This window comes from Aotus nancymaae, unplaced genomic scaffold (assembly GCF_030222135.1).
Source record: "Aotus nancymaae isolate 86718 unplaced genomic scaffold, 86718_ANA_hifiasm-v0.15.2.pri h1tg000019l, whole genome shotgun sequence".
NCBI lineage: Eukaryota > Metazoa > Chordata > Mammalia > Primates > Aotidae > Aotus > Aotus nancymaae.
In genome coordinates this window covers 15954639-15981077 of record NW_026988431.1, presented here as the reverse complement: position 1 = coordinate 15981077, position 26439 = coordinate 15954639, and the positions used below count along the sequence as shown (strand labels likewise).

Here is a 26439-nt window from a genome sequence, read left to right as displayed (position 1 = left end):
GAAGTTGCAGTGAGCCGAGATCGCGCCACTGCACTCCAGCCTGGCGACGGAGCGAGACTCTGTCTTAAAGAAAAAAAAAAAAAAAGTGGGAATGGGGCAGAATGTTGTCAGGTGTGTCTAGAAGCCCAGCCCTGGAAAAGTACTCATGTGGCACAGAAAGCATCTTTCTGGAAAACCCCTGAACTGATAGTTAAGCTCAGAAGTCACTCCTAAAATCAGTTTAAGCACACAGTAAATTCACTTGTGATGGATGAAGCCAGTGAAAATTTTAAGATAAAACCAAGATTTATTATCAAATACTGATCTCTTCAAAAAGTTAACATGGGATCAGAATCAGGTGTGGATGAATAATTTGTTTTTGTAAGTTTTAATAGTCACATGGTATTACTTCAGAACTCATTTAACTAGTAGAACTAGAGAACCAGAATATAACATGCATTTGTTTTTTTCTATGGTGGAAGAGAAAAGTAAAATTAAAGAGAAAGTTACTAATTCTCTCTATGTTCATCGACTGCTAATGTGTACTGCGTTCTTCCCTTTTGTGTTTTTCTTTAGGTGATTGAAGACAGTACTGGCGTCCGCCGGGTGGTGGTCACACCCCAGTCTCCTGAGTGTTATCCCCCAAGCTACCCCTCAGCCATGTCTCCAACCCATCATCTCCCTCCCTATCTGACTCATCATCCACATTTTATTCATAACTCACACACGGCTTACTACCCACCTGTTACCGGACCTGGAGATATGCCGCCTCAGTTTTTTCCCCAGCATCATCTTCCCCACACAATATATGGTGAGCAAGGTGAGTAGATTTGCCTTGGCATCAGGAGCTGTTGAAACTGGTTACAGCATTTCAATAGTTCAAGGTGGCCCTTTGTTTCTTGTGAAATAAGTGTAGTAGAAAAGGATCTAGCTGGTTTTTAAAAGTCATGGGGAATTCCTAGCTTCCTTTGTCCTGAATGGTACCTTGCAAAAATGACTTTGTGGGTTTAGTTCTTTTTCTTTCTTTCAGTTTTCCCAAATTCTGCCCCAACCCCCACCTCACAAGATCAAGGACTTTTAGAAAAGTGGCAGTGTGACATCGTTCCCATGTCCTGAAAGCACGTTTTTATGTGAGAGTGACCTGATGCATACCTGAGGCCCGTCATTTCTTTGGCTTCCATATGGTCTACTAGTTAAAGGGAAATTTAAAAGTGTTTTGTGCCCCATTTTCAATGTTTGAAGATTGTGAAGTCTCAACAACCTTTGGGTTTCCTAAAAGGCTCTGTGTTGTGATGTTGGCAGAACTAAAAAATCCCCTGGCTGTTGATACGGCCTTCCTGAACCTGCTTTTACTTTAAGACCAGCCATTAGTGCAGCCACAGTTTCACTGGTTGTTAAGCAGATACTTACCTGGACATGAAAACAGCCTGAGAGCCACCAACATTATATCTTTTTAAAGTTTTGACCTTGGTATTAGTTTAGTCTGAAGGCTTTCTCTATCAAAATGAATACTAAGAAACCAGATAAGTGAGGGTAAAATTAGACTTTAACCTCCAGGACTTTGCAAAGAGATTTTCTTCTGAGTCTGACAATGAATGGAAGCATTTTACTGCTTCAGACATTTATTATGTTGGTTTAGATAAATTGTAGAAAAAATGCCTGTTATACTATAGAATTTTTGAGCAAGTTATCACCTTTCTTTTAATAATTATGTGTGTGTGTGCGTGTGTGTGTGTGTGTGTGTGTGTGTGTTTCCCTGTTCATCTCACATTGTAATTATTTTTATTCACAGAAAAAACTTTTTTGACATGGTATTTTAAGTGAAATATATTGTTGTAACTTAGGGATAGAATTTGACTGTATGTGAGTTTTATTTATTTGTTTTTTTAGTAGTCAGAGAAATTTGGCATAATTCACATTAATCAGGTGCTTTTATAATAGAGTGTAAGGGGATGATAGCAAAACATGAAATCAGTACTTTGATTTCACAGCAGCATCAGTAACTTCCTATTAATTTGATCTTTTTTCCATGTGACGTAACACCAAGAAAACATCAAGTAGTGGGCATATACTTTGAGAACATTTGGATAAAAACTGAAAAACTTTAGTTAGTGGCAGTTTTTTAAAATATGTATTCAGTGCTTTGACACAACATTTGTTAAATGATTGAGTATTTCTCAGAGTTTTCTGGCTACATCTGAGCTCTATTGACATGAAAGGCTTGATGACTGACTCATTGATTGCTGGTATATGTCTAACCTGCCTTATTTTAGCAATCTGTTAGTAGGATGCCACATAGTCACTGTTTTGTAAATGCTGTCCTTTGCAATTTTAGGCAGGACAACAGTATAATTTAAATCATTATTAGAGTTAAGCAAAATTGTAGTCTCATCATTTTACGGTGTATTTGGGTCTAACTCCATTAAAATAACATAGAACAATAATGTATACAAATAAAAATGCCTTCATTGATTTCAAATTAAAGAAAACAAAATCTCTTCCCTTTATAAATAAGCCATTTTTATATTTTCTTACCTTAGTTCTTAGTGTACATACCTAAAAGCAATTTAAATATTAATTTTCTAAATTTCTAAACTACAAGAGTTTTAAAAGTTTTCAACATGTTTAAAAAGATTATTAGTGCCAACGGTGAATATGTCATATCTCATGTGTACTGCATCGTGGCATTTAGAACATTTACTATCTTTCTGGTATATTTTGACATCGATTATTTGGATATATACTCTCTGAATAGCATTCTACTTGTTTTGACACATTGTCTAGTACAAACTGGTTCTCTCATGAAGATTTGTTTTTTAACAAAACAACTGTTGTTAAAAAACAAATCTTCCTTTAGCTATGTTAACGGTGAGAAACAGTGGAGCTTCACCATTCAATAATTGAAACAGCAGTTTTGTTAAATTATGTAGGGTAACCATACATATCTGTTGTGCCTGGGACAGTCTTAGTTTAGGTCTCTTGTCTTGAAGAAATTATTGGTAGCCCTCTCTTTCACTCTCAGAAGTGTTTATCTTTGGATGGTAATTTATATGGTCACTCCATAGATGAGGCGACCCCCTTTTTTTTTTATGGAGATATAAAGACTCAGTCTTTGTGTCATGCGTTGTCATTTTTACTGATTCCTAAAATTAATTTTGGACTGATTTAAAACTTTAAATTTAGCATGAAGTTTTCGTCTCGAGATCATAAGATTGTTTGCAGGCTTCTATTTTCTTTTCAGCCACTTTAAAATGTACATAGTAAAGTCAGGGTGGCATTCGACTTTTGTCTTGCCTTCTATTACTCCGAAAGAGAAGTTTGAGATCACAGCTTATTATGTTTGGCACCAGATTTCAGAGACGGCTTTTCTTTATCCTTATACTTCCTTCTTGAACATTTCCCCTGATTCTGCGAGCTTTGATTATTTTAAATGGAAATGTGTCATCTCATTCTCTTAGTTAAATTTGTTCAAATGTTCGCTCTTTTGTGTGCCACAAATAACTTATATATTGATTGCAATATACTTTCCAATAGAAATACTATTCTGTCAACAGGAATAAGTAGACTTTTAAAGTGCTCGATTTTGAGTACGTGTTTAAAGGGGTATTTTATTTGTCCTAACTTTTTCATGTGTTGCAACTACTGAAAACATATCAAAAGGTGAAAATCAAACTTAGTTATAAATTCAACTAGACTATGAACTCTTTGGGGATAACCTTATCTTTAGTATTCTCCGCAACGTGGGAAAATTTCTGAACACACAGTTTAGTTTTTGATGACTGATTATTCCTTGATTGGTTAGAAACAAATAGGAATGCTTTAAATGTATATCATGTATATGGCATTTTCTTAAAAAAATATGTATTATACTCTAGTAATACTTTAGACTTACTTTATACTTTAGATTCCTTCAGGAGCCAGATCATTTGACCATTTAATAATTTATTATTGAAAATGTAAACTGAGCTTGGGTTTGTCATCATCATCCATTTTAGAAATTATACCACTGTATGGAATGTCAAGCTACATTACCCGGGAAGACCAGTACAGCAAGCCTCCACACAAAAAACTGAAAGACCGCCAGATCGATCGCCAGAACCGCCTCAACAGCCCTCCTTCCTCTATCTACAAAAGCAGCTGCACAACAGTGTACAATGGCTACGGGAAGGGCCACAGCGGCGGCAGCGGCGGGGGCGGCAGCGGCGGCGGTCCCGGAATTAAGAAAACAGAGCGGCGAGCGAGAAGCAGCCCGAAGTCAAATGATTCAGACTTGCAAGGTAATGCTCAAGGTGTTTGCCGTAAAGAGTGGATTACCAAGACGGAGACATCTCAAATGATGTTTCCACATCTTTTACATGAGAGTATTATTACCTGGTGGTTGGTTGTTTTGCTAAGAATATTTGAGTAGACCTTCTTTGATCTATTTCTTAGGAAAGAAAGAAGATTGCATTGTTTTTTATTAATAGTTCATGGCAGAAATACTACGTTTTGGTCACAGACGCCATGCAACTTTCTACTTAGTAGCAAGTATTTGAAGATCTTTTCACATTAGCCTACTTCTGCTGTTCCACTCTGAATAGACAGATGTGGAAGAAATCCACAGATAATTTTTCCAAAAGTGTAGGCTAGTTTAAATCTCAAAATAATTATACCTTGATTTAGAGGAAGGTTTATGTGTTTAAATAAAGTTTTGGGGGTAGTTTAGAGAGAGCCTATTTTGATGCCACATTAAGGAAAACTAGTGGCTTGTTATATAGGCATAGGGAAGAATGACTTACATGAAGCAAAAAAGGTAACATTTTGATAAGGTAGGTGAGTTTACAGATACAAATGACTGGAAAGCAAAGACATGAACAACTTTTAGAGATAGGATAAATTTTTCAAGTAGATTCCCTTTTTCATTCACAATCACATTCTCACAGACACACTGCCCATTTCTACCTGGCCGAGATACAGTAAGGAATCTGATTATAACACTCACTGATTATAACACTCATTGAATTTATGGATTCCTTACTGAAGAGTAAGATACAGTGCAATATTTGGGCAGCATGAGAGAGGGAAATAGTAAGATACAATGAAATGTGAATAGATATGTGTTCTTTTAATTTTAATTCTTTATTCTTTTCTCTATTTTCCAAACTCTATGCCATTATCACATGTTATTCTTCTATTTCTTAAACAAAACATAAATAAGTATCATACAAAAGAAACCCAAAGAGGGTTTTATACAACTCTTAAGGGAAGATACTGGGTCTCATATAAAGTAATTTTTAGTCAAATGATACTGTTATTTCTAAGTTTGAAATTAGTTGTTACAATTTAACCACGACTATGCAAGAATTTATACCAAATAATTAGGAATAAGTTTTCCTAAAGAGAATTTTCATCCAAAGAAAAGTGAGAGAGAATATATAAAGTGTCCAGAGAGCTTATGAAGTTGGAAGTACTGTGATTACTTGACTCATTCTTTAATAATTTTCACCTTGCCTTGCACCAGAATTGATTTCAGGCAAATGACATAGACACATATAACAGAAACAGATAAAATAAATGTAAGCATTAAGGAGCTGAAAGATGATAAGGGAAGGAAAATATTAACAAGATGAAGGCAGGGTCCCCATAGAGTTGCTTGATGTGGGCCATATACATTTCTTTGAGCCTCTTGGTTGTCAAAGCGAAAAGGCAAACGTGAATCACGTAGAGTAGACAAAGAATAAAGCACTTCTTGTTCATGGGTTCCATAATGTTTCAGTTGTGTTTGCCTCAAAATGTGGTTGTTGGCTCAAAGGATCCCAAAAGGCTATATTCCTGCTTTCTCATCCTTCCAGTGTATCTTCTGCTGGAGTTTACTGCAGATGATATCTACACCTGTGCCCCAGAAACAGACTTCTTAACTGATTCTTAAATTGATAGTGCCACCTGATTAATCTAAAACTATACTTAGTGTTAGTATGATAAACCTAATAGGTTCATATGTGGTTTGCACAAGAATAGAATATATACTTAACCTTGACATGGGACTTACGGGTTTTTTTTTTTTTTTAATGTTTTACTTAGGTTAAATTGTCCTCATGGCCAGAAGAGATAAATCTTTTTACTTTTTTTTGAGATGGAGTCTCACCCTGTTGTGCATGCCTGGAGTGCAGTGGCACCATCTTGGCTCACTGCAACCTCCGCCTCCCGAGTTCAAGCCATTCTCCTACCTCAGCTTCCTGAGTAGCTGAGACTGCAGGCACATCCCACCACGCCTGGCTAATTTTTGTCTTTTTAGTAGAGATTGGATTTTGCCAGGCTGGACCTCCAGTGATCTGCTCACCTCGGCTTCCTTCGCTTTTTTTGAGACAGAGTCTTGCTCTGTTGCCCAGGTGGAATGCAGTGGCACAATTTTGGCTCACTGAAACCTCTGCCTCCCATGTTCAAGTGATTTTCCTGCCTCAGCCTCCTGAGTAGCTGGAATTACAGATGCGCACCACCATGCCCAGCTAATTTTTGTATTTTTAGTAGAGACAAGGTTTTACCATGTTGGTCAGGCTGGTCTCGAACTCCTCACCTTGTGATCTACGCGCCTTGGTCTCCCAAAGTGTTGGGATTGCAGGTGTGAGCCACCGCGCCTGGCCTCCTTCTTTTTACTTTATTTGCTTTTGAGGGAATCTACTTGAATATTTTACCTTTTTACCACTTGCAGAAAACAAATCTTTAAAAAAAGACAAACTTTAAATTTGTGCCTGGTCCTGTGATAAAATTAAGCACATGTAAAAGAGGCAGACAACTTATATTAATATAAACAGATGTATTAGAAAGATGAGGATACAATAATTTCTCTCTTGAGGCCTGGGTCTCTCAGTTAACTGTGCTTCAGAAACTTTAAAACTAATAGAGATCCATGGACCCCATTTTAGAGCCACTAAATCACAATCTTCACACCAGTTTTGACTTCATGTGTGGTTTTTATTTTAAATCAAACCTCCAGTGTGGATAATGTGTAATCAGCCAAGATAGAAAATTATCATACTTTCATAATAGTGAGGATGGCTCATCAAGTTGTACACAGTGTAGAATAGGGACTTTATCTGTTTTATTCATCATTCTCTCCCTCCTTCTAGTACTATACCTGACACATAGTAGGTACTCAGTATATATTGTTAAATGAGTCCTGTTTTCTTAATTGCCTTGTTTTCCAGAGCAAGCCTTCTTTTTGAACACACGAAGCTATTGTACCATTTCCTTTTCCTGGAACAAATTGTTGCATTGCTCAAGGAAACTGCTCTGTGGCCAGCCTCCCCTTTCATTTCCTATTACCTTCAGGAAAACCAGCATGACAGAGTCCCATAGTACTCTCTGGGAAATATGGGGCCTCTCTCTTCTTGTGGTCCCTTGGCGCTAATGATGTGGTATGAGCTGAGAACAGTTGGGGCTTTGGTATTAGACATAAAGTAATTGGCTTAGAATGAGGTCTTGCTAATTACTATTTCCTTTTAGTTTTCCCTGAGTCTCCATGTTCACATTGGTAAAATGGGCATTTTAATTTCCATTATTAAATATTAAAAATACCCTTGCTCAGTTCTTAACACTTTAACATAATGGTAACCCTTATGACTTGAGTATTCTTGTCTCTCTCATCTTCGGGACTCCTGTGATTATAAGATTACCTCTCAGCTGAGTTAGCTGCCCTTCAAAATAGGCATCTCTCTCTACTCTCCATCTGGTGGCCTGTCTCCTTCCTTCATGCTCTGTTCCCCTCACCCTAGCCCCCTACATTTCTTCTCCTTTAAGCCAGAAGTGGCTTCCTTTGCTTAAACCCACCTTACATTTTGAAAGCTAAACACTGCATTCCTGGACCACTATCTCTGAAAGTTGCTTCCAGGCTTTTTTTTTTTTTTTTGAAAAGACAGAGTTTTGCTCTTGTTGCCCAGGCTGGAGTACAATGGCGTGATCTCAGCTCACTGCAACCTCCGCTGCCCGGGTTCAAGCTATTCTCCTGCCTCAGCATCCCGAGTAGCTGGGATTACAGGAATACCACCACACTCAGCTAATTTTTGTATTTTTAGTAGAGATGGGGTTTCACCATATTGGCCAGGCTGGTCCCGAACTCCCGACCTCAGATGATCCACCTGCCTCGGCCTCCCAAAATGCTAGCAGTACAGGCATGAGCCACCGCGCCTGGCCACTTCCAGACTCTTTTAAGAAAGGTTGCCACTGGCTAGAAATGCACCTGATACCCTGGGGTCCTCTCTGGTGGAATTGGTGCCAGATCTCACAAGCTTCACCTCCTCCTAGGGCACTTACAGCTCTGGATGAGAGAACTCTGGTGCGTAGCCTCTTGGGGCTTTCTTTCTCACGATCCCTAGCTCTCCTCATGCGTTTCTTATGATTCTCTTCGCTCCCTCTGAACCTTAAGACACCTCCCAGAAGGGCCCCCTTATGTTTTAGGACGTGTGATTATTCATTTTCCGCTCCAGCCCATCCTCTGTTGTGGCAGCAGTTAAATAGAATCACCTTGAGAACCTCTGGGGTGCTTTCCGCTATCTAGAGAATAAAGCCGAAACTGCATGATATGACCCATACTCACCTCTCGTGGCCCTTCTGATTTCCCCACCAGACACTCTGTGTTCTGCCCCTTTTTGTAAATATGCCTCATTCTCTTTTCTTGGCCTGTCCTTTCAGTTCCTCTGCCTAGCAAACTCCAAGTCAGTCTTTGAAGAGCCAGCTTAATTATCACCTCCTCTATGAAGCCTACCTGTCTCTTCAACGTATAATGATGGCAGATAAGTTAGGGGAAAATATTTCAAGAGTTTTTGCCTTACTTTTCTCTTCCTCTCCAGCATTTGATTTTAGAACAGTGCTTTGGCATCAAGTCCACAGATGTTCAAGGACAGGAATGGAAAAATTTGTTCTTGTGTACAGAATATTATGCAAGAGCTGGGCCTTGAGCCTGTTCTGTGGCCAAAACCCAGTTAAAATAGTCACATTGCCATTCACTGCAGAAGCTAAAAAAGCTTCTGTTGCTCTTCATTGAGTAAGAGGGAAGCTTCATTTCTTCCATTTTATTCTTGATAGAAACCAAAGCATACAATATTTTAAGGAAGTTATTGAGTGGGATACAGTGAGTCAGGATCCAGTTTTCTAACTGAAATTTCTCAATTTTCAGCCAGTTGCAGCCTCTTTGTCATACATCCTCAGAAAGGAGTTAGATTATCTGCTAGTATTGTTTTAGAAAGAACGATGTGAATTTAGAGTAAAAAACAGAAGCTTTGATGAGTCTCCACTGTCTAATATTAAAAGACCTAAGTAGTCCCAATAATGTGTGTATGTATTTGTGTAAGGGCAGATGGTGGAGGGAGAGGCCATCAAGAGTACAAAGTCAGAATTTCCAAATTTTTTTTTTTTTTTTTTTTAGACAGTCTGGTTCTGTCACCCAGGCTGGAGTGCAGTGGTGCAATTTCGACTCACTGCAACTTCCACCTCCCAGGTTAAAGTGATTCTCCTGGATTACAGGCACTTGCCAACATGCCAGACTAATTTTTGTATTTTTAGTGGAGATGGGGTTTTGCCATGTTGGTCAGGCTAGTCTCGAACTCCTGACCTCAGGTGATCTGCCCACTTCGGCCTTCCAAAGTGCTGGGATTACAGGCGTGAGTCCCCGCGCCCGGCCTCCAGACACTTTTTTATGTATAAAAATGTTCTGTGTGTGGTTGACATTGCTGATCTTCACTTTGTTCCTAGGGCTTGCCCCGAGAGTGAGGATGTCTTTTTTATATATGACTTTTAACATTTTAAAACCATAATGGAATTGTAAGATTCTAAATCATTGCTGTCTTGGACTGTCTGGCGTAGAACATGTCATTTCACTAAGCCTTAGTTTCCCTTTCAGTGAAATGAACCGGTGAGTTAGGGTCAGTGATTTTCAAAATCTTATCAATAAGCAGATTGCCTCTTTTTTCAGACAATCTTGTGTGAATTACCCATTTTAAATGTAGTATCCCTTCACCCCTACAACATCACACACATACATTTACACATACATGTACACACATGCACTCTGAAAGCAGAGAGCACTAGAACTCCTGATTTGAGTGGAGGACCTGGGTCCTTGTCACCTTCTACAAGGCTTTCCCGTGGATCCAGCGCTTGCCTGGGTCCTGGCTACTCACAGGCCAGCAGTATCAGTACCATCTAGGAGCCAGTGAGACATGTGCCCTTATGACCTGCTCCAGACCTACCGAATACAGGCTGTGTAGGCGGGGCCCACCCATCTGTGTTTCATCAGGCACTCCCGGTAATAATTAGGCACAGTAGCATTTGAGAACTGCTGGCCCTTTGAGTGCCAAGCAATTTTTAACCAAGATTATAAATGGCAGGGGTGGGAAAGCAGCAGGTGGGAGGCATTCAGTTGGAACACCTGGTTTAAGTTGAAGCATGTTTCTTATACTACCTGTATAATGATAAATATATACTAGGGGGAGAAGAGTTCCTTTAGTGTGGCTAACATATAGGTAGCAGCTTATGCGAACTCTTCTAGAAGTTACAGTGCCCTATGGGAAAAATTGGAACAACGTGGTAAGAATTCCAAATATAGAAGAAAACGAACATACAGCATACTTTTGGCATTTGACCTTTGGAATTGTTAGCAATCCAAAGACTTGGTTGCATTTTAGATCACATTCCACCACGTAGACTCCCAGTTTCTGGTTGTGACACTGAAAGCCGGTGATGAGGGTATTATTCTCGTCCATGTCTCTTTCAGAGTTCGCAGACTGCCTTCTGACTCCAGCAGCGTTCCTTATTACCGGTTCTTTGTGTTCTAACTCTTTCTCAGGTGGTCCTTCCTGGCATTTTTTCTCTTCCTTTTCCTATATTTTGTGATCATTTCTCAGAAACCAGAATCGGACTACAGCTCTGCTTCCCCCAAAGTGGCATGAAAGTGTGTTCACAATAATAGTAATTTTTCGTAATGAGAAGTCGTAGTGCACTGAGGGTTGGGGCAGTGTTTTTTCCCTCTGGGGGTCTGAGATCGTGGCCGTCTTTGGGTCCTTGGAGTCTGTCCTCTTGCTGAATGGCTTGAGCTCTGAGAGAGGGCATGGCAGCGTCCACCTGTGCAGGGCTGACTGTGGTTTCCTTTGTCTGGAATGACGTGCTTAATAAGGTCTGGAATGTTGGGAGTCAAGACAGATTTTCTTTTGGAATCTCTTTTGGTCTTGGCTCCCTGTGGCAGTAATGCTTGTGCTTTTCTGTTTTCTGATTAAAATAGGATATTGAGTGGGGCTTTTGCACTTCACAAGTGGCAGATTTCCTCTTTCTCTTATAAGCTTTTTCTGTCTTGTGATCACATATCCTAGGCATGCTCAGACGAGGTGTTTTGGAAGGCTGGAGTTTGGCGGGGTTCTTTTCCCCCAGAGTATGTGCTTCCCTTACTACATTTGAACACTCTACTGTTTCCAGACAGAGTTTCAATATTGCTTTCTCTCTCAAGTCTGTAGTTGACGATGAATCCTCTGTGTTTCCACCTGTCTGCAGCTGCGTATAAATTCTGAGTGTGGCAAAAATATCAAGAAAACATGAGAAAAGTTCAAAGTGAGCTCAGGTCAGTGGAATTCATCCATCTGGCTGCCAAGTACAGTCTGAAAAGTGAAAATAGTCCAAACAAGCCCAAACTTTTATTTTTTAAAAGGACAGTGGGGACCCCTGGATCAGAATGCAAGAGACATGAGACATTCTTCTTGGCAGGAAACTGGGCAATTAACCATCGCCACTTCCATCGTAAGTGTAGGCTGCCAGATCCATCGCTCAGTCGCAGAGGCCTCTGAGTGACTTTAGTTAGGGGCCAAGCAGACTTTAATGCCTTGCGACTATCTATGTGTGGGATGGAGATAGTTTTGGGGACAGAAGCCTGTTTCATAAGGAGCATGCTGCTCATTAACATGTGCTGTCTCACTTTGACATTATTATCCTGCAGGCCCACGGCTGGAGAAATCAAACTATGAATAACTTATTTTTCTGTAAGACCCCTGTATGATGATTTTTTCTTGCCTCACTGGGATGTTGATTTTACTAGTGCAAAGGCAAATTGAGCTCAACAAAGAGGAAACCATGGTGGCCCATATTGTTAATTAGTGGAGTATACAGTTGTCTTTATTAAATTACATCACTTATCCTATCTTTTGCCTTTTGCCCTTTCCCCCTTGTATTTTTGTTGCAATCTGGAATGTTTTAAAGATGTTAACTACGTGATTCTTTAAACAGGCAACATGAGACATTTTTGTCATCTGAAGAAGTCTTAACCCATTAAATCATACTTGAAGCTTCACATTTTTTCACTTGCATATAAAAGACAAACAGCATGCAAAAATAATTATTGAGTTTTCTTTTGAAATGAATGTTCACCAGAAGTTTGAGGTCAGAATTTTGATTAGTTTTTACCATATGTAGTACTGAGCTCTGTAAACCCATGTTATTTTCTCTGCCTTTTTGATTTCTTGGGAACTGATCATAATGGCATTTAGATGACATCAGAACCCATGTTGGTAAAATACATGTCATCCCAAAGAACCCTTTAAACAGAAGGTATAAGTGATGATATGGTTTGTTTCTGGTATATTTGTAACCTTCAATTTTATTGAATTGAAACTGTTATATGTTATTTCTCTCATTTAGCTAAGTTGAATTCTGAATTTAACTGGGTTAGAAGTCTTCATCACAAACGTGCTGTACTCAGAAGCAAAATATGTACTAGTTGGGACCTTGCAGATCTTGGTTTAGTCTCAGTTCAGCCACTTGCGAACCATGTGCCCTTGGGCATGATAGTTAATCTTTCAAGGCTTCATTTTCTCCTTGAATGTAGAAAATAGGGTAATTAATGGCATCTCTTTCACAGGACTATCATCAGCTCTTAGCACAATTTCAGACACTAAGTGCTTTAAAAACGTAGTGGTATTGGTAAAGAAAGATGATGACATTTTTTCCTTGTGAGAACTGCTTTCTGCGGGTCATGTCAGCAGAACCTCAGCCTGCAACCATCCCCGACAGAAAGCTGTTGGGCAAGGCATCCTGCAGTCTGGGTCAGTGTTAAGTAATAGTGAATGCCAAGAACTTGAGACAGGGGAGAGTTGAGAGGGGCTTCCACTCTCCCAAAAAAAGTTCTTGGACTATTGCCAGCCCACAAACAACCTGCTGAATTCTGGGCAAGAATAAAATGCAATTCTCTCTCTGTGCCTTTTCTCCGTCTCCTCTCTGGCCTGAATTCTCTGTGTGAGCCTATGGAGCAGGATATGACAGGCCAGTTTGATTCTGTTTGAACCCCCTCAGCAAATTAACCACTGTAACTAACTTTGCTAGAAGAGGGGGGGGGGTTGCAGGGGACATGAGCTGGGAGCGATGGGCAGATAACAACTTCTCTATATTTATTTTTCTCCTACCCACATTCCTTGCATTAGGGCAGTTAGTTAAGCTACATCTGGGATAACCCAGATGGATAAGCTAGCTGGGTAACCCACTACATTTCCAAGTCTTTTACAACTTTTCCTTACACCTTGAAACTTGTGTACCATCTCTTCCTCATTCTGTGGGCTGCATAGACCTGCTCTGCTGTGTTGTGGAAGGGGTCAGCACTAGGTGTAAGTAGATCATGGGGTTGATGGGGCATCGTGGAGGTCACTACCAGGTGTGTCAAGGCAGAAACACATTCTATTAATACCTTATCTGAAAGAGTCTCAGCACTTGGGAGGGAATTTTGGCAAATTTCCTGCTGCTGTGTCAACATCGTTTTTGTCGTTGCTTCTCCTTCTGTGGAATGGAGCTCTCGGCTCTTTACATAAACTGCGGTAGGAAGAAGCAGGGTGTTGAATTTCTGGTTTTGTGTGATCAGTATTGTAATGTGATAATGAGTGAATATTGCAAATATGTTCATTATAGTTCACGCTTTCTGCCACGGTCCGTTTTGATTTTGATTTTAAATTTAATTTGTTCAACCAAACACCCAGTGTAGCTGACTCTATTACCCTAGTTCAGTTTTTGGTGTGTAACGAGACTTTGTTATTGTATTTTATTTTATTTTATTTTATTTTTGAGACAGAGTTTCGCTCCTGTTACCCAGGCTGGAGTGCAATGGCGCGATCTCGGCTCACTGCAACCTCCGCCTCCTGGGTTCAAGCAATTCTCCTGCCTCAGCCTCCCTAGTAGCTGGGACTACAGGCGTGCGCCACCATGCCCAGCTAATTTCTGTATTTTTTAGTAGAGACGGGGTTTCACCTTGTTGACCAGGATGGTCTCGATCTCTTGACCTTGTGATCCACCCACCTCGGCCTCCCACAGTGCTGGGATTATAGGCGTGAGCCACCGCGCCCAGCCTGTTATTCTAAGAATTGAGTAGATGACACAAGTGTGATGTGGGACGGGTCCCTGGGAAACAACAGTGATACTATTAGGCTGGTGCACAAGTAATTGCGGTTTTTGCCATTACTTTTGCACCCACATGATAGCTTAGTGCGTACAATTTATAAAGTAATGAGTGAAATGCTCCCCGTCGTTGACTATAACATTTCCTCATTTTTCTCTGGTGCTGAATTTGCTTTTTAAAAATCTCTTCTCCTTGCTGTTCCCTTCCCCATTCCAGATTGTAACTGCTTCTGTCCAGTTGCGTAGAAGAAGGGGGCTTTCCGTGTAGGTGTTAAGCTCAGTAAAGGGCAGAAAAGACCAGGTCATGGTGGGGATGATTTGCTCCCAGCACAAAAGACAATTGTGATGGTTCAGGAAGATTGGAAAATAGCTAGGTGGGAGAGAAATGAGATGGGTTTCAGAGGAGTGGCACATTGAAATAAAAGGAAATAGTAAGAACAGGAAAAACAAGTGGAATGAAAGGAACACACACAGTGGGCAGGGATGATTAGACTGTGGAATAAAGATAATTTGGGGGAAAAAATCAGGCAGAAAATAAGAGAGGTTTCATGGTTCCATGGTTGTAGATTCCATTCCTCCCACTAGATTAACTTTTCCCAGAGGGCGGGGAGGAGAGGGAGCAAGCCTTTTGGCCCTTTGCTGGCAGATCCACTTGGAACAAATCTCCATGTGAATACATCTCCTGCTCTTTCCCTGTTTGGAATTTCCTGATGCCTTTGTCTTCCTCTTGTGCTGTGTTACAGCATCCATTGCCAGCATGCATTAGCTTGATAAATTAAAAGGGAAGTCTTAAGTAGAACTTTGAAAAACCCAGTAACTCAATATTGGGTTTTTTGAATATGACTTGAGATTGTTAAAGTGATGCTTTAGAGTTTTGATGTGCTTAAAAAATGGAAATTGAGATTCTTTTTTTGTTTTTTGTTTTGAGACAGAGTCTCGCTGTATCGCTAGGCACCAGGCTGCAGTGCAGTGGTGCAATCTCAGCTCACTGCAACCTCTGCCTCCCGGCTTCAGGCAATTCTCCTGCCTCAGCCTCCCTAGTAGCTGAGACTACAGGCGTGCGCCACCACACCCAGCTAATTTTTGTATTTTTAGTGGAGAGGGGCTTCACCATGTTGGCCAGGATGGTCTCGAACTCTTGATCTCATGATCCACCCACTTTGGCCTCCCAAAGTGCTGGGATTACATGCATGAGCCACCACGCCTGGCGTGTTTTTTGTTTTAAGTTAAAAATTAAGCACAAGAAGATAGGCATGGTGGCTCACATCTGTAATCCTAACACTTTGGGAGGCCAAGGCAGGAGGATTGCTTGAGCCTAGGAGTTCCAAGACCAGCCTGACATAGCAAGACCCCATCTCTAAAAAAAATAAAATAAAATTAGCCAGATGTGGTTGGCATGCCTGAAATCCCAGCTACTCGGGAGGCTGAGATGGAAGCATTGTTTGAAGCCAGGAGGTCAAGACTGCAGTGAGTGTTGATGATGCCACTGCACTTTAGCCTAGATGACAGAGTGAGACTCTGACTCCAAAAAAAAAAAGGCATAAGAATGTGTGTGGGGGCACCACTTTTCCTTATTCCTGGGTTAGTGTGTCTTAGTCAAAAGCAGCTTGCTTTACTTGAAGATGTCATGATTATTTCAAGTTCTCTTACAAATGGAGTTTACTCTCATATCCCCTTGGTCTGTAATAAAAAGCAAAATATATAGCATTTTTGTGAAATAAGCCTTGCTTTCTAGACTTATTAGAATTACCTCATGAAAACAACATGAGGAAGTGAGTGGGAAGAGCTAGGTCTACAACAATTAAATTTTTATTTCATAAACGCATTTATTAGCACTACTCTTAGTTCACATGGTGAACTTACGTTGACCTCTTTTTCCTTTTATTTGAAAAGACACAAATTATTATATAGAAGAGTAAGATCTTTCAAACCAGGAGGGATGGAGAAACTGCCATATTTTAGGTTCACCGAGTTCCTCAAAACTATTTAAGTGTCTTGCCAAGCACATTTTTAAAAAATTCATATTTAGTCTTTCAGGAAGATTTATCTTTCGTTGGAATGTTGCTTCAAGGAGCTCTATAAGATATCAGCATCTCTTGAAAGCTCTGTTAAAAATGATGTATTACTTAAGAGAAAAATGGTTATGGGTGCTTTAATTATTCAGCTATCAAGTTTTTTTTTTTTTTAAACACTGACAGCATTCATATTATTTGCTACTTACACTGTCATCCATGGGAAGATGGCTGCAATTTAATTGCAGACAGTTTTCCATTTGAAAACTGTCTCTTCATTTCATTGAAGAATTTCACATCTGGGAAGTCTATTCCCCATAGAGTTTAATCTCTGGATATAGTGGTCACAACATTACACACAAGGGCAAAACTATTTAGAGTAAGTTAGGTAAGTTGCTATGGCATTTGCATTTCTCAGAAGGAAGATGATCTTTTAGGTCGTAAACATGCATGCATGGTAGAATCAGTAGGATTTCCTAATTTGCCTGACTCTGCAGTGGTTCTATGCTTGTTTTCCACATCATTTCATTGTTATTATTTTTGGAGACAGAGTCTTGCTGTGTTGCCCAGGCTGGAGTACAGTGGCGCTGTCACAGGTCACCGCAGCCTCGAACTCCTTGGCTCAAACTATCCTGCCTCAGCCTTCTGTGTATCTGGAACTACAGATATGTGCCTCCACACCTGGCTCATTTTTTAAAATTTATTCTATTTTTGTAGAAACAGGGTCTCACTTTGTTGCCCAGGCTGGTCTCAAACTCCTTGGGTTCAAGTGATTCTCCCAGTCGGCCTCCCCAAGGGCTGAGATTACAGGTGTGAGCCCCCACCCTCAGTCCTGCATTATTTCTTTTAAATAATATCAGGGCCATTAGGTTCTATGGCCCTGCTACCCATAGTTGGAATGAGAAATACAGTAATCGTCTACATCTTAGCCTCTAGAGTTAAGATTTCAGAACTTGGTTTTCTGAACTGAATAATCTGGGGTGTTTGTACCCAGAAATTAGGATTCTCATTCATTTTTCTTCTATTTTATATTTTTATTGCTTGCATTTTTAGATTCTATGAATTCTCTACCCCTCTCTCCTGTTCTATCTGGCTTCTAAAAGTTGCCATATTTATCATCACTAATACTTATTTACTTACAATGATAAATATTTTAAAATTCAACACTTTTTATTCACTCATTTATTGCTGAAGTATTTTTATTTTATTTTGCATTTCGAACTGGGTAAGGAAATAGAAAATGATAAAGATGAACGAGAAGAATGTTCTTAATGCTAGATTATTGTCATAGCTGTCAATCTACTTTTGTAGAAGAATGTTTCAATAATTGCTCTTTTTTTAAGACTGTGTTACAAGCTCATTGAGTGTGTCTGAGGAAAAGGAAGCACTTCAGATAAGCTAACTGCCCTTCTTTAATAAGGGTACGTGGTCCCATTGCCATGTTGTCCTTGCCATCCTATTTCCGTTTCCTTCCTGCTCACCCTTTTGTACATTTTTATCCTTAAAAATCTCCTCAGTAGGTGATAAATGACCCTTGATCAGAGGATAAGGGAGAATAGATCCAAGTGCTGCTTGTCAGTAGGTCTGATAAACACTCCGTGTGTGTGGAAAACCTGAAACTTGAAATGATTCTCAGAAATTATCTCTAGGGTTCATTTGTAATATTGGGTAGATTACTATTTTATAGATGGGAGATTACTGTTTCTATAGATCAAAAACAGTTGAATATTAGAAATTGTACATGGTTCAACTTCATGTTCCACACAGCAATATGACTGTGAATTAATAGGTATCTATACAAAGTACATATCTCTGTCTGTTTCTCAGCTGTTGCTATGCTAGAGTTTGTTTTGTTTTGTTTTGTTTTTACTTTCAGTGGCAAAAAAGACTAAAAGGTTTAGGGAGAGAAAACAGTGAACACAGAGGAACACAGGCAATTTGTCCACTGCTAGGATGTTTTTTGCAAATAGATATTAAAAGTGATCTTTTGGGGGTAGCAGTAGATCAATAATCTGTTTAAGGTAGGGGATACTGGATTTTATAAAGATATGAAGGAATAAAATGAAATAAGAACACAGTGCCCAGGATGTTTACTTGAAATGGTGGCTAGAGTCCTGTTGATTAATGCTGGTGACTGAGACGTCAACATGGAAAAGAAACCATCCCCAGACAATTGGTAATTATAGGTGACAATTATGTTATTATACTTTATTTAGGTAGTAGCTTTGTTCCTAGAAAATTACTTTTATTCAAGTGAAAAATGTGAAACATTTGAGAACTGAATGTTTTGTGGTAACTCTTGTGTATAATTTTGCAGTTTTATTCAATTTCAGAAGTCTTCAGGGAATATTTTCAGGCCTAGATTTATGGATACTGTACATAGTGCCTGCTACCGAAAGAGCATTCTGCCATCAGGCTTATTGGAAAGCATATTGTCTGTTTTCCTGCTACCCTGTTGTGAGCAGATGTTCCCTCAGCATTTTTGAATCATTTTAATGCACAAGATGGGAAGAATAATAAGTCAAAAGAAAAAGACAGCAATTAATTTTTTGACTTGGTAACTGCACCTGAGTGGGGATAAATGTCAGTATCCTCGATCTTTTTTACCCCTCTGCTAAATTTGAGGTAATACCATGTGGCCACCTAGTCTGTCATCAGACCCTAAAAATTCAGTAACAAGTCTCAGTTGTGTATTAGTAGAATGGATTAAAAATAAGTTTGTAGGCCAGGCGCGGTGGCTCACGCCTGTAATCCCGGCACTTTGGGAGGCTGAGTCAGGCAGATCACCTGAGGTCAGGAGTTCAAGACCAGCCTGGTCAACATGGTGAAACCCCATCTCTACTAAATATACAAAAATTAGCTGGATGTGGTGGCGGGCACCTGTAATCCCAGCTACTCAGGAAGCTGAGGCAGGAGAACTGCTTGAACCTGGGAGGCAGAGGTTGCAGTGAGCCAAGATTGCACGATTGCTCTGCAGCCTGGGCAGCAAGAGAGAAACCTTGTCTCAAAACAACAACAACAAAAATTAAAAATAAGTTTGTAATAAACTCTAGCACAGTCCTATCACTTGAGCTCAGTTCCTTTGATTTGGAATGAGCTCCATTTCTCTTCACTGTTGTTTTTCTTTTCATATTGTAATGACTACCATCCACAGAGAAGGTTAACACGGTGGAGGCACACTTCTAATGGGCTCTGTGTTAGTTTCCTGTGACTAACAAATCACCACACACAAAGCTGGTGCTTCTTTTTTTTTCTCCACAGAGATGGAGTCTCGCTCTGTTGCCCAGGCTGACCTCTAACTCCTGGGTTCACCGCATTCTGCCACCTCAGCCTCCTGAGTAGTTTGGACTACAGGCATACACCACCATGGCTGGCAAAGCCAGTGATTTAACCCAACAGAAATTTATTTTGTCACAGTTCTGGAGAGAATGTAGAGAATACAGTGTTAGAGCTCAGAAGTCCATAATCATTATTGCCTGGGTGAAATCGAGGTGTTGGCAGGGCCGAGCCCCCTCTAGAGGCTCTAGGAAAAAATCTGTTCCTCATCTCTCCCAGCCTCAGGTGGATGCTGGCACTCTTTTGCTTGTAGCCACATCACTTCAGCTTCAATATTAGCATCTTCAAATCTCTCTGCTCTTTTCTTCTCCTCTGTTTCTGTTAAGTCTTCTCTGCCTTGTAAGAGTACATGAGATCTCATTTAGTGTGCATCTGGATAACTCAGAATAATCTGCCATCTCAAAACCCTTAACCTAATCACATCTCCAAAGACTTTTCCATGCAAGACAACATTCACAAGTTCCAGGAATTGGGATGTGGCTCTCCTTTCAGGGGGTCATTTTTTCAGCCCGCCACAGGCTGCTTCTAGCATCCCCGTTCTAGAAACCTGGCCGAGCCATCCCATTTCCCTGCATCCTGGGTAAGGTCTGATTGATACACCCTCACCTTCCTCAATATTTACTTTTCAATGAGCTGCAGTTAATTTCATCCAACTGTGCAACAGCAGTACCAAGTATCTGTCTCTACTAACACAGGCCAAGAATCATTTAGCAGAGCTACCTCCTCTCTTTAGAGAAGCAGTTTATGTAGGGAAATCTATACACACACTTTTTAATTGTTTTTTTTAAGCAGGGTCTGACTCTGTCACCCAGACTGGAGTGCAGTGGTACGATCTTGGCTCTCTGCAGCTTCGACCTCCCTGGCTCAAGCAATCCTCCCACCTCGGCCTCCCGAGTAGCTGGCACATAGGGGCATGTGCCACCATGCCTGGCTAATTTTTGTATTTTTTGTAGAGACAGGGTTTCGCCATGTTCCCCAGGCTGGTCTTGAACTCCTGAGCTCAAAGGATCCTCCTGCCTCAGCTTCCCAAAGTGCTGAGATTACAGGTATGAGCCACCATGCCCAGCCTATGTATGATAAATCAAGCTAGTTTAAGCAGGTCATAAAGCTGAATGCTGTAACAACTGTGCTGGAAATAGAAGTGAGTTGTTCTGTGGATGTGGATGTGTATCCACATGTAAAATGGCAGCTGTATATTTTCAGGGCATATAAATAGTTAAATATCAGAATCTGTATAATTCCTTAGAGCTCATGGCATTTCCCAAGAAAAAGTGAAATGAACCTATTTGATTCGGAACATATAGTTTCTTCAAAAAGTAAATAAGATTGTTTTCACTGAGCATGAGATAAGATTTACAAAGGTTTAAAAATAATCTTTAATGAATCTTAAAGTCCCTTAATGTCCCTTAAATATTAAATAGCCCTCAAGAAAATTCCATGAAGCTGGTACTTGTTGGATATTAGACTAAGTGGCTAATATTATAAGAGATTGATTACATGTGTCTTTTCTCTGATGGTTGTCATGTAGTTGGAGTCTAATAATTGATTTAATTTTGAAGATGAGTTCTGTGGACGCTGAGGTATCATATGCCAAATGAGTGATAAATGCTAAAGCCCTGTTATCTGGCTTGCTGTGTTTTAAATAATTATTGCCCGTTGTAATAAACTTATATCTTAGATTTCTTTGTTTACCCTTCAGTGGGTGTTTTGCCTAAGTTGAAAAGACATAGAAGGTATTAACTACATATGAGGTAGTATTTCAAGTCAGTTAAGATTTTTCCCTCCTCCAGAATGTTTTAATTCTATCATACTTGGTGAGAAGTAATGTATATATCAAAGTCAGGCATATCTAATTGTATAGTTTAAACATCAGTGCCTCATTAATTGAATGAACAAATTAGTTACAACTTTGTATTTGCGATGGGTTTCAAAAATTACCTGGTCAGTAATTACAGAATTATAAAGAGTTCTAAAACAAAAGTTGATGAGAATAATGAAGTTGAACTACAAAGCCCTGATTGTATAAATGGGCACAAAGAAAGAATACCAAGAATGAGGGGGAAAAAAACACACTTTAGCCAGACATGAGAACTCAGCTGGATCATGTATCAGCCAAGATAATATGTGACAGAGAACGGCAGATACAAAATACCATGGCACTCTGTACATGGGAATAGAGAAATCAGGGAGAGAAAGTACAAGTCATACAGATCACAGCTCTCCCTGTAACCAGGTTCAAGTTTAAGGTAGTTTAGTTATATAATCAACTTCTGTGGGATTGCTAGGACCGTGATAAAGTGGGGGGAAGCTGATGGGAGATCACATCATGTTACGTCTCTGGAATAGTTTCTCCAATCTTTCCATGCATTTAAAAATTAGATCTGTCTAATTCAAGCCATTTAGTTCTACCCATGCTCATGAGCCTTTGGTTTCAGCTACTTATGTGTTTTTTCCATAAAAATATCAGTCACTTGTGGCATATACCATGCCCTGCCAGTTCCTTTTGGAATCAATTTAAATGAGAAAAATAAAGGACTTTGGGAAAAACTATTTAAGTGTGCCTGTTAAGTTATTTTACTATTTGAGAATAGTTCTGGAGTCTGAAATAAATTTTCCATTTAATAGTATTTGGCGCTTTTTTTTTTTTTTTTTTTTTTGAGCCATAACATTCGTGGAAATATGTTGAAATCTTAAGTGGAGAGAATCTGACTTACTGCTTTTGGTATTACTTGCCGTCTAGATTGTTACAGTCTTCGCTATAGCATGTTCCTGGTCAGCAGGATTAGAAACAAGGATAACTTCAGACTACAAAGAATTGGGCATGTTGTGATTCACAACTTTCTTCCTACTTTGGATTCTTCATTTTTTTTTCTTTCCTTTCCTTTTCCTTTTTCTTTTCTTTCCTTTTTTTTTTTTTTTTTGAGACAGAGTTTCGCTCTTGTTACCCAGGCTGGAGTGCAATGGCGCGATCTCAGCTCACCGCAACCTCCGCCTCCTGGGTTCAGGCAATTCTCCTGCCTCAGCCTCCTGAGTAGGTGGGATTACAGGCACGTGCCACCATGCCCAGCTAATTTTTTGTATTTTTAGTAGAGACGGGGTTTCACCATGTTGACCAGGATGGTCTCGATCTCTTGACCTCGTGATCCACCCGCCTCGGCCTCCCAAAGTGCTGGGATTACAGGCGCGAGCCACAGCTCCCGGCCCGCGTTTCTTTCCTTCCCTAAGGTCTCTCTTTGTCACCCAGGCTGGGATACGGTGGCATGATCATAGCTCACTGCATCCTCAATGCTGAGTCTCAAGCAATCTCTGATCTCAGCCTCCTGAGTAGCTAGGACCATAGGCATGTGCCACCATGTCTGGCTAATTAAATTTTTTTTTTGTAGAGACAGTCCTGCTATGTTGCGCAGGCTGGTTTTCAACTCCTGGCCTCGGTGTTACACGTATGAGCTACCGGACCCAGCCTATTCTGGATTCTTCAGATTGTAGAGCCAGCTGTACTACAAATTTGTGCTTTTTTATAGGATATTTCAACAAATATATATTCTTAGTCACTTGAATGGCAACTCTTCCTAGACACTAATCCTGTATACAAAAAATTAGGTCTGGAAAATGACATTGATTATTGTGAGATAAGTAACACATTTCTGTATATCCAAAACATATTTCATTAAATTTGACTCTTTTCCTAAATTTCCATTGTTACTGCAGTGCTTGTTTTGTAATAGTGCTTGTGTGTGCATATGTGCACTTTCATAGAGTTTAAATGTATAAAATAGAGTGTTACTCTCTTTGCTGGTCTCACTGCTTTAGCTGTTATTCCCTTACAATTCGTTCTCTGCACAACAGCTGGGTGAGGTTCTTATTCAAATGCCCATGTTGGCCAGGCGCAGTGGCTCATGCCTGTAATCCCAGCACTTTGGGAGGCTGAGGTGGGTAGATTGCCTGAGTTCAGGAGTTTGAGACCAGTCTGGGCAACACAGTAAATGAAATCCCATCTCTACTAAAATACAAAAAATTAGCCGGGCGTGGTGGCACTGCCTGTAGTCCCAGCTACTTGGGAGGCTGAGGCAGGAGAATTGCTTGAACCCAGGAGACGGAGGTTGCAGTGAGCCCAGATCATGCCACTGCACTCCAGCCTGGGAAATAGAGTGAGACTCTGTCTCCAAAAAAACAAACAAAAAACCAAAAAAACCCATGTTTTTCTTTCGAACTTAGCATGCAGTGCAAACTCTACCATCGCTGCTTCCTGATGCAGCAGCTTCACCTTTTTCCAGCCCTGCTCCAGTTCTCCATGCCCTTACCACACGGTTTACTTTCTCCAGTTCTCTAATATGTGGGGCCCTTTCTGCCCTAGTGCCTTCACCTTCTCTGTTCTCTCTCTTGGAAAGCTCTTTTTTACGTTGTATAGTAGAAGCCTCCTCATCCTTTCTGGCATAGCCCAGATGCTTCAGGGTCAGAGAGATCTTCTTGGACTATGTCATCACATCACCCTTCTTTACGTATTCTTCGTGACACCCACCATTAGCTGACTCTATTCTATTTGTGTGCGTTGTCTGTATTCTCCCACCAGAGTTCACCCTTGACTGTATTGGAAACAGATTGGAATTGTCAGAAGATAACATGCAGAGCTCACTACGGGACTTCCAGACATCTTTTATAGATAATATGAATTGTTAAATTTGCTTTTCATTTAAAAAAATTTCATTTTATACGACTTGGGTTAAAATACAGAATTCCACTGCAGTCGGCGAGAGTTACCAGATAGTTTATTATGCATGCTTGAATGCCAGTATTGCACAGCATGGAGCACGGTCGGTATGAAACACTTTTTTTGAGGAACTGAAACGCTAGGTAAGAATTCTATGCTAAGCCTATTTCAGCCCCACAAATGAAGGCCTTTCCTATAAATGTAGTCTTGCATTTCCTTCCGGCCAGATAAATGCAATAAACTGTCATCACTGCTCTGTCCGTTTTTGGTTAGTAAGAATAAGCCTCTTTAGGTGTTTGCAGAATTATTTTGGCAGTCTAGTATTGAATTTCCACTGTGATACCTTTTACCCTTAGGTAGAATCTGGCCTTTGTGTTTTCACCTATCCAAATTTCATTACTTTTCATGTAATTCATAGAAATTAAAATTTCACTCAGATACTCTTGACTGCATAGCAACAAACATTTTGGAGTATTAAAACAAGGTTTTAATATGGAAACTGTTTCAACCTTTTGTTTTAAACTGTTGATTTCCTACATAGTTTGGGGATTTTTTTTTTTTTTTTTTTTTTTTTTTAAGATACCAGCTCTCCTCAGTTCTAATCACCTTAGGACTTTTTTAAAAACATCTTTAAAAAATGGTGTAATAACTTTTATATTACTCAGCACCATTTAAAATTTATTTTACAAATATTCAGAATGGTTTATGGTGCTCGAACACCTTTTCTACTCCTGAGTTAGGCTGCAAGGACCGTCCATTATGAAACCAAGCCAGAAACTACCCTAAGATTAAATACCTTAGGAAAAAGTAACTAACCGTTGTGGCAGTGTGGAACAGTCACAGCTCTGAAACCCCGTCTCTGGTCAGTGACCAGAAATATCTGAGAGCTGATGGGCTGCAGTGGGGGAAGGACTGGTTGCTACCGGAGATAAACCTTGTTTCAGACCCCAACTGGAAACGATCTTTTATTTAATACGTTGCTTTTTACATGTTTTTAGGGAATTTTTAGATTCACATATCAGGAGACTGTTCAGTATTTGAGCCTTTGGGTTTTGCTGAAGAGCATAGAACCCTAAAAACCCAATATGATCTTAGAACTTCCTTAATCTCTTTCTTGCCATTCTTAGTCTCTTTTCTTATTTCCTTTCACTGCTCTGAAAATTAACACCTGCTAGGGAAATCAACTTTAGGCTGCTTTCATTGGAAGCCAGTGTCTAAAAATCAATCCTGGCGACTAAAGTATAATGAAATTTGGAAGACGTCTTGATTCTCATGGACTTGTGCAAGCTGAAGTTATTAAAGAGGATTAGGAACCACAGCTGGTGAGCAGATGGAATGCTTATAATTTCACAATCTTAGGTAGCTGTAAACTCAAATCTGCGCAAAACTTCTTTGCTTTTTCTCTAGTTTATTTCACTTTATCTTCCTGGACTGTAACCCTAGGCAAATACCATCATTTAATTGTTGGAGATGATGAGCCTTAATAGGTTCCTCATTTAGTAGATTGCATCATTTAAAATTTGGTCATACAATTTCATACTCAGAATTTCATGTTAGTAACCAACTATTTAATAATGGACTTATTAAAAGCACAATAAGTAGGAAATGGTTTTACATTTTGTTCAAAATGTAGAAATATATTTTCAAGTTGAACCACGAGGACTGGTTCATAGTAATTGCAGCTAGACAATATCACTACTTGCTTCTTAAAGAAATACTTGACTCCATCAGTTTCTTCAGCTTCTTCTGCATTCATTTCCACTAGAAATTCCTGTGTCATAGAAACAAGTCCCCTAGAGCCACCTTCTTCAATGGCTCTGCCACCTAATCACAGGCTCCCCACTCCCTCTATATTCCCTGCACCTGTGGCTACTTCTCTGTTCGTTCTGCCTTATTATAATATAGGGGCCTTATACATGCACAGAGTAACTGTTCGCCTGCTCAGAAACATATGCCTAGACCACATTTTCTGGGCTGATAGATCAGGGTTTTCACTACAAAGAAAAGTGT

General features: G+C 39.9%; 1 protein-coding gene across 3 annotated transcripts in view; it reads left to right on the top strand.

Moving 5' to 3' along the window:
- FNDC3B (fibronectin type III domain containing 3B) overlaps positions 1 to 26439 on the top strand; it is a 371599-nt gene that overhangs the window by 220752 nt on the left and 124408 nt on the right. For all 3 annotated transcript variants that reach the window (XM_012466702.2, XM_021674622.2, XM_064378642.1), the window contains exons 5-6: positions 556 to 799; positions 3975 to 4256. In XM_012466702.2, coding sequence (XP_012322125.1) covers positions 556 to 799; positions 3975 to 4256 — 526 coding nt within the window. The remainder of the gene's footprint in view (positions 1 to 555; positions 800 to 3974; positions 4257 to 26439) is intronic.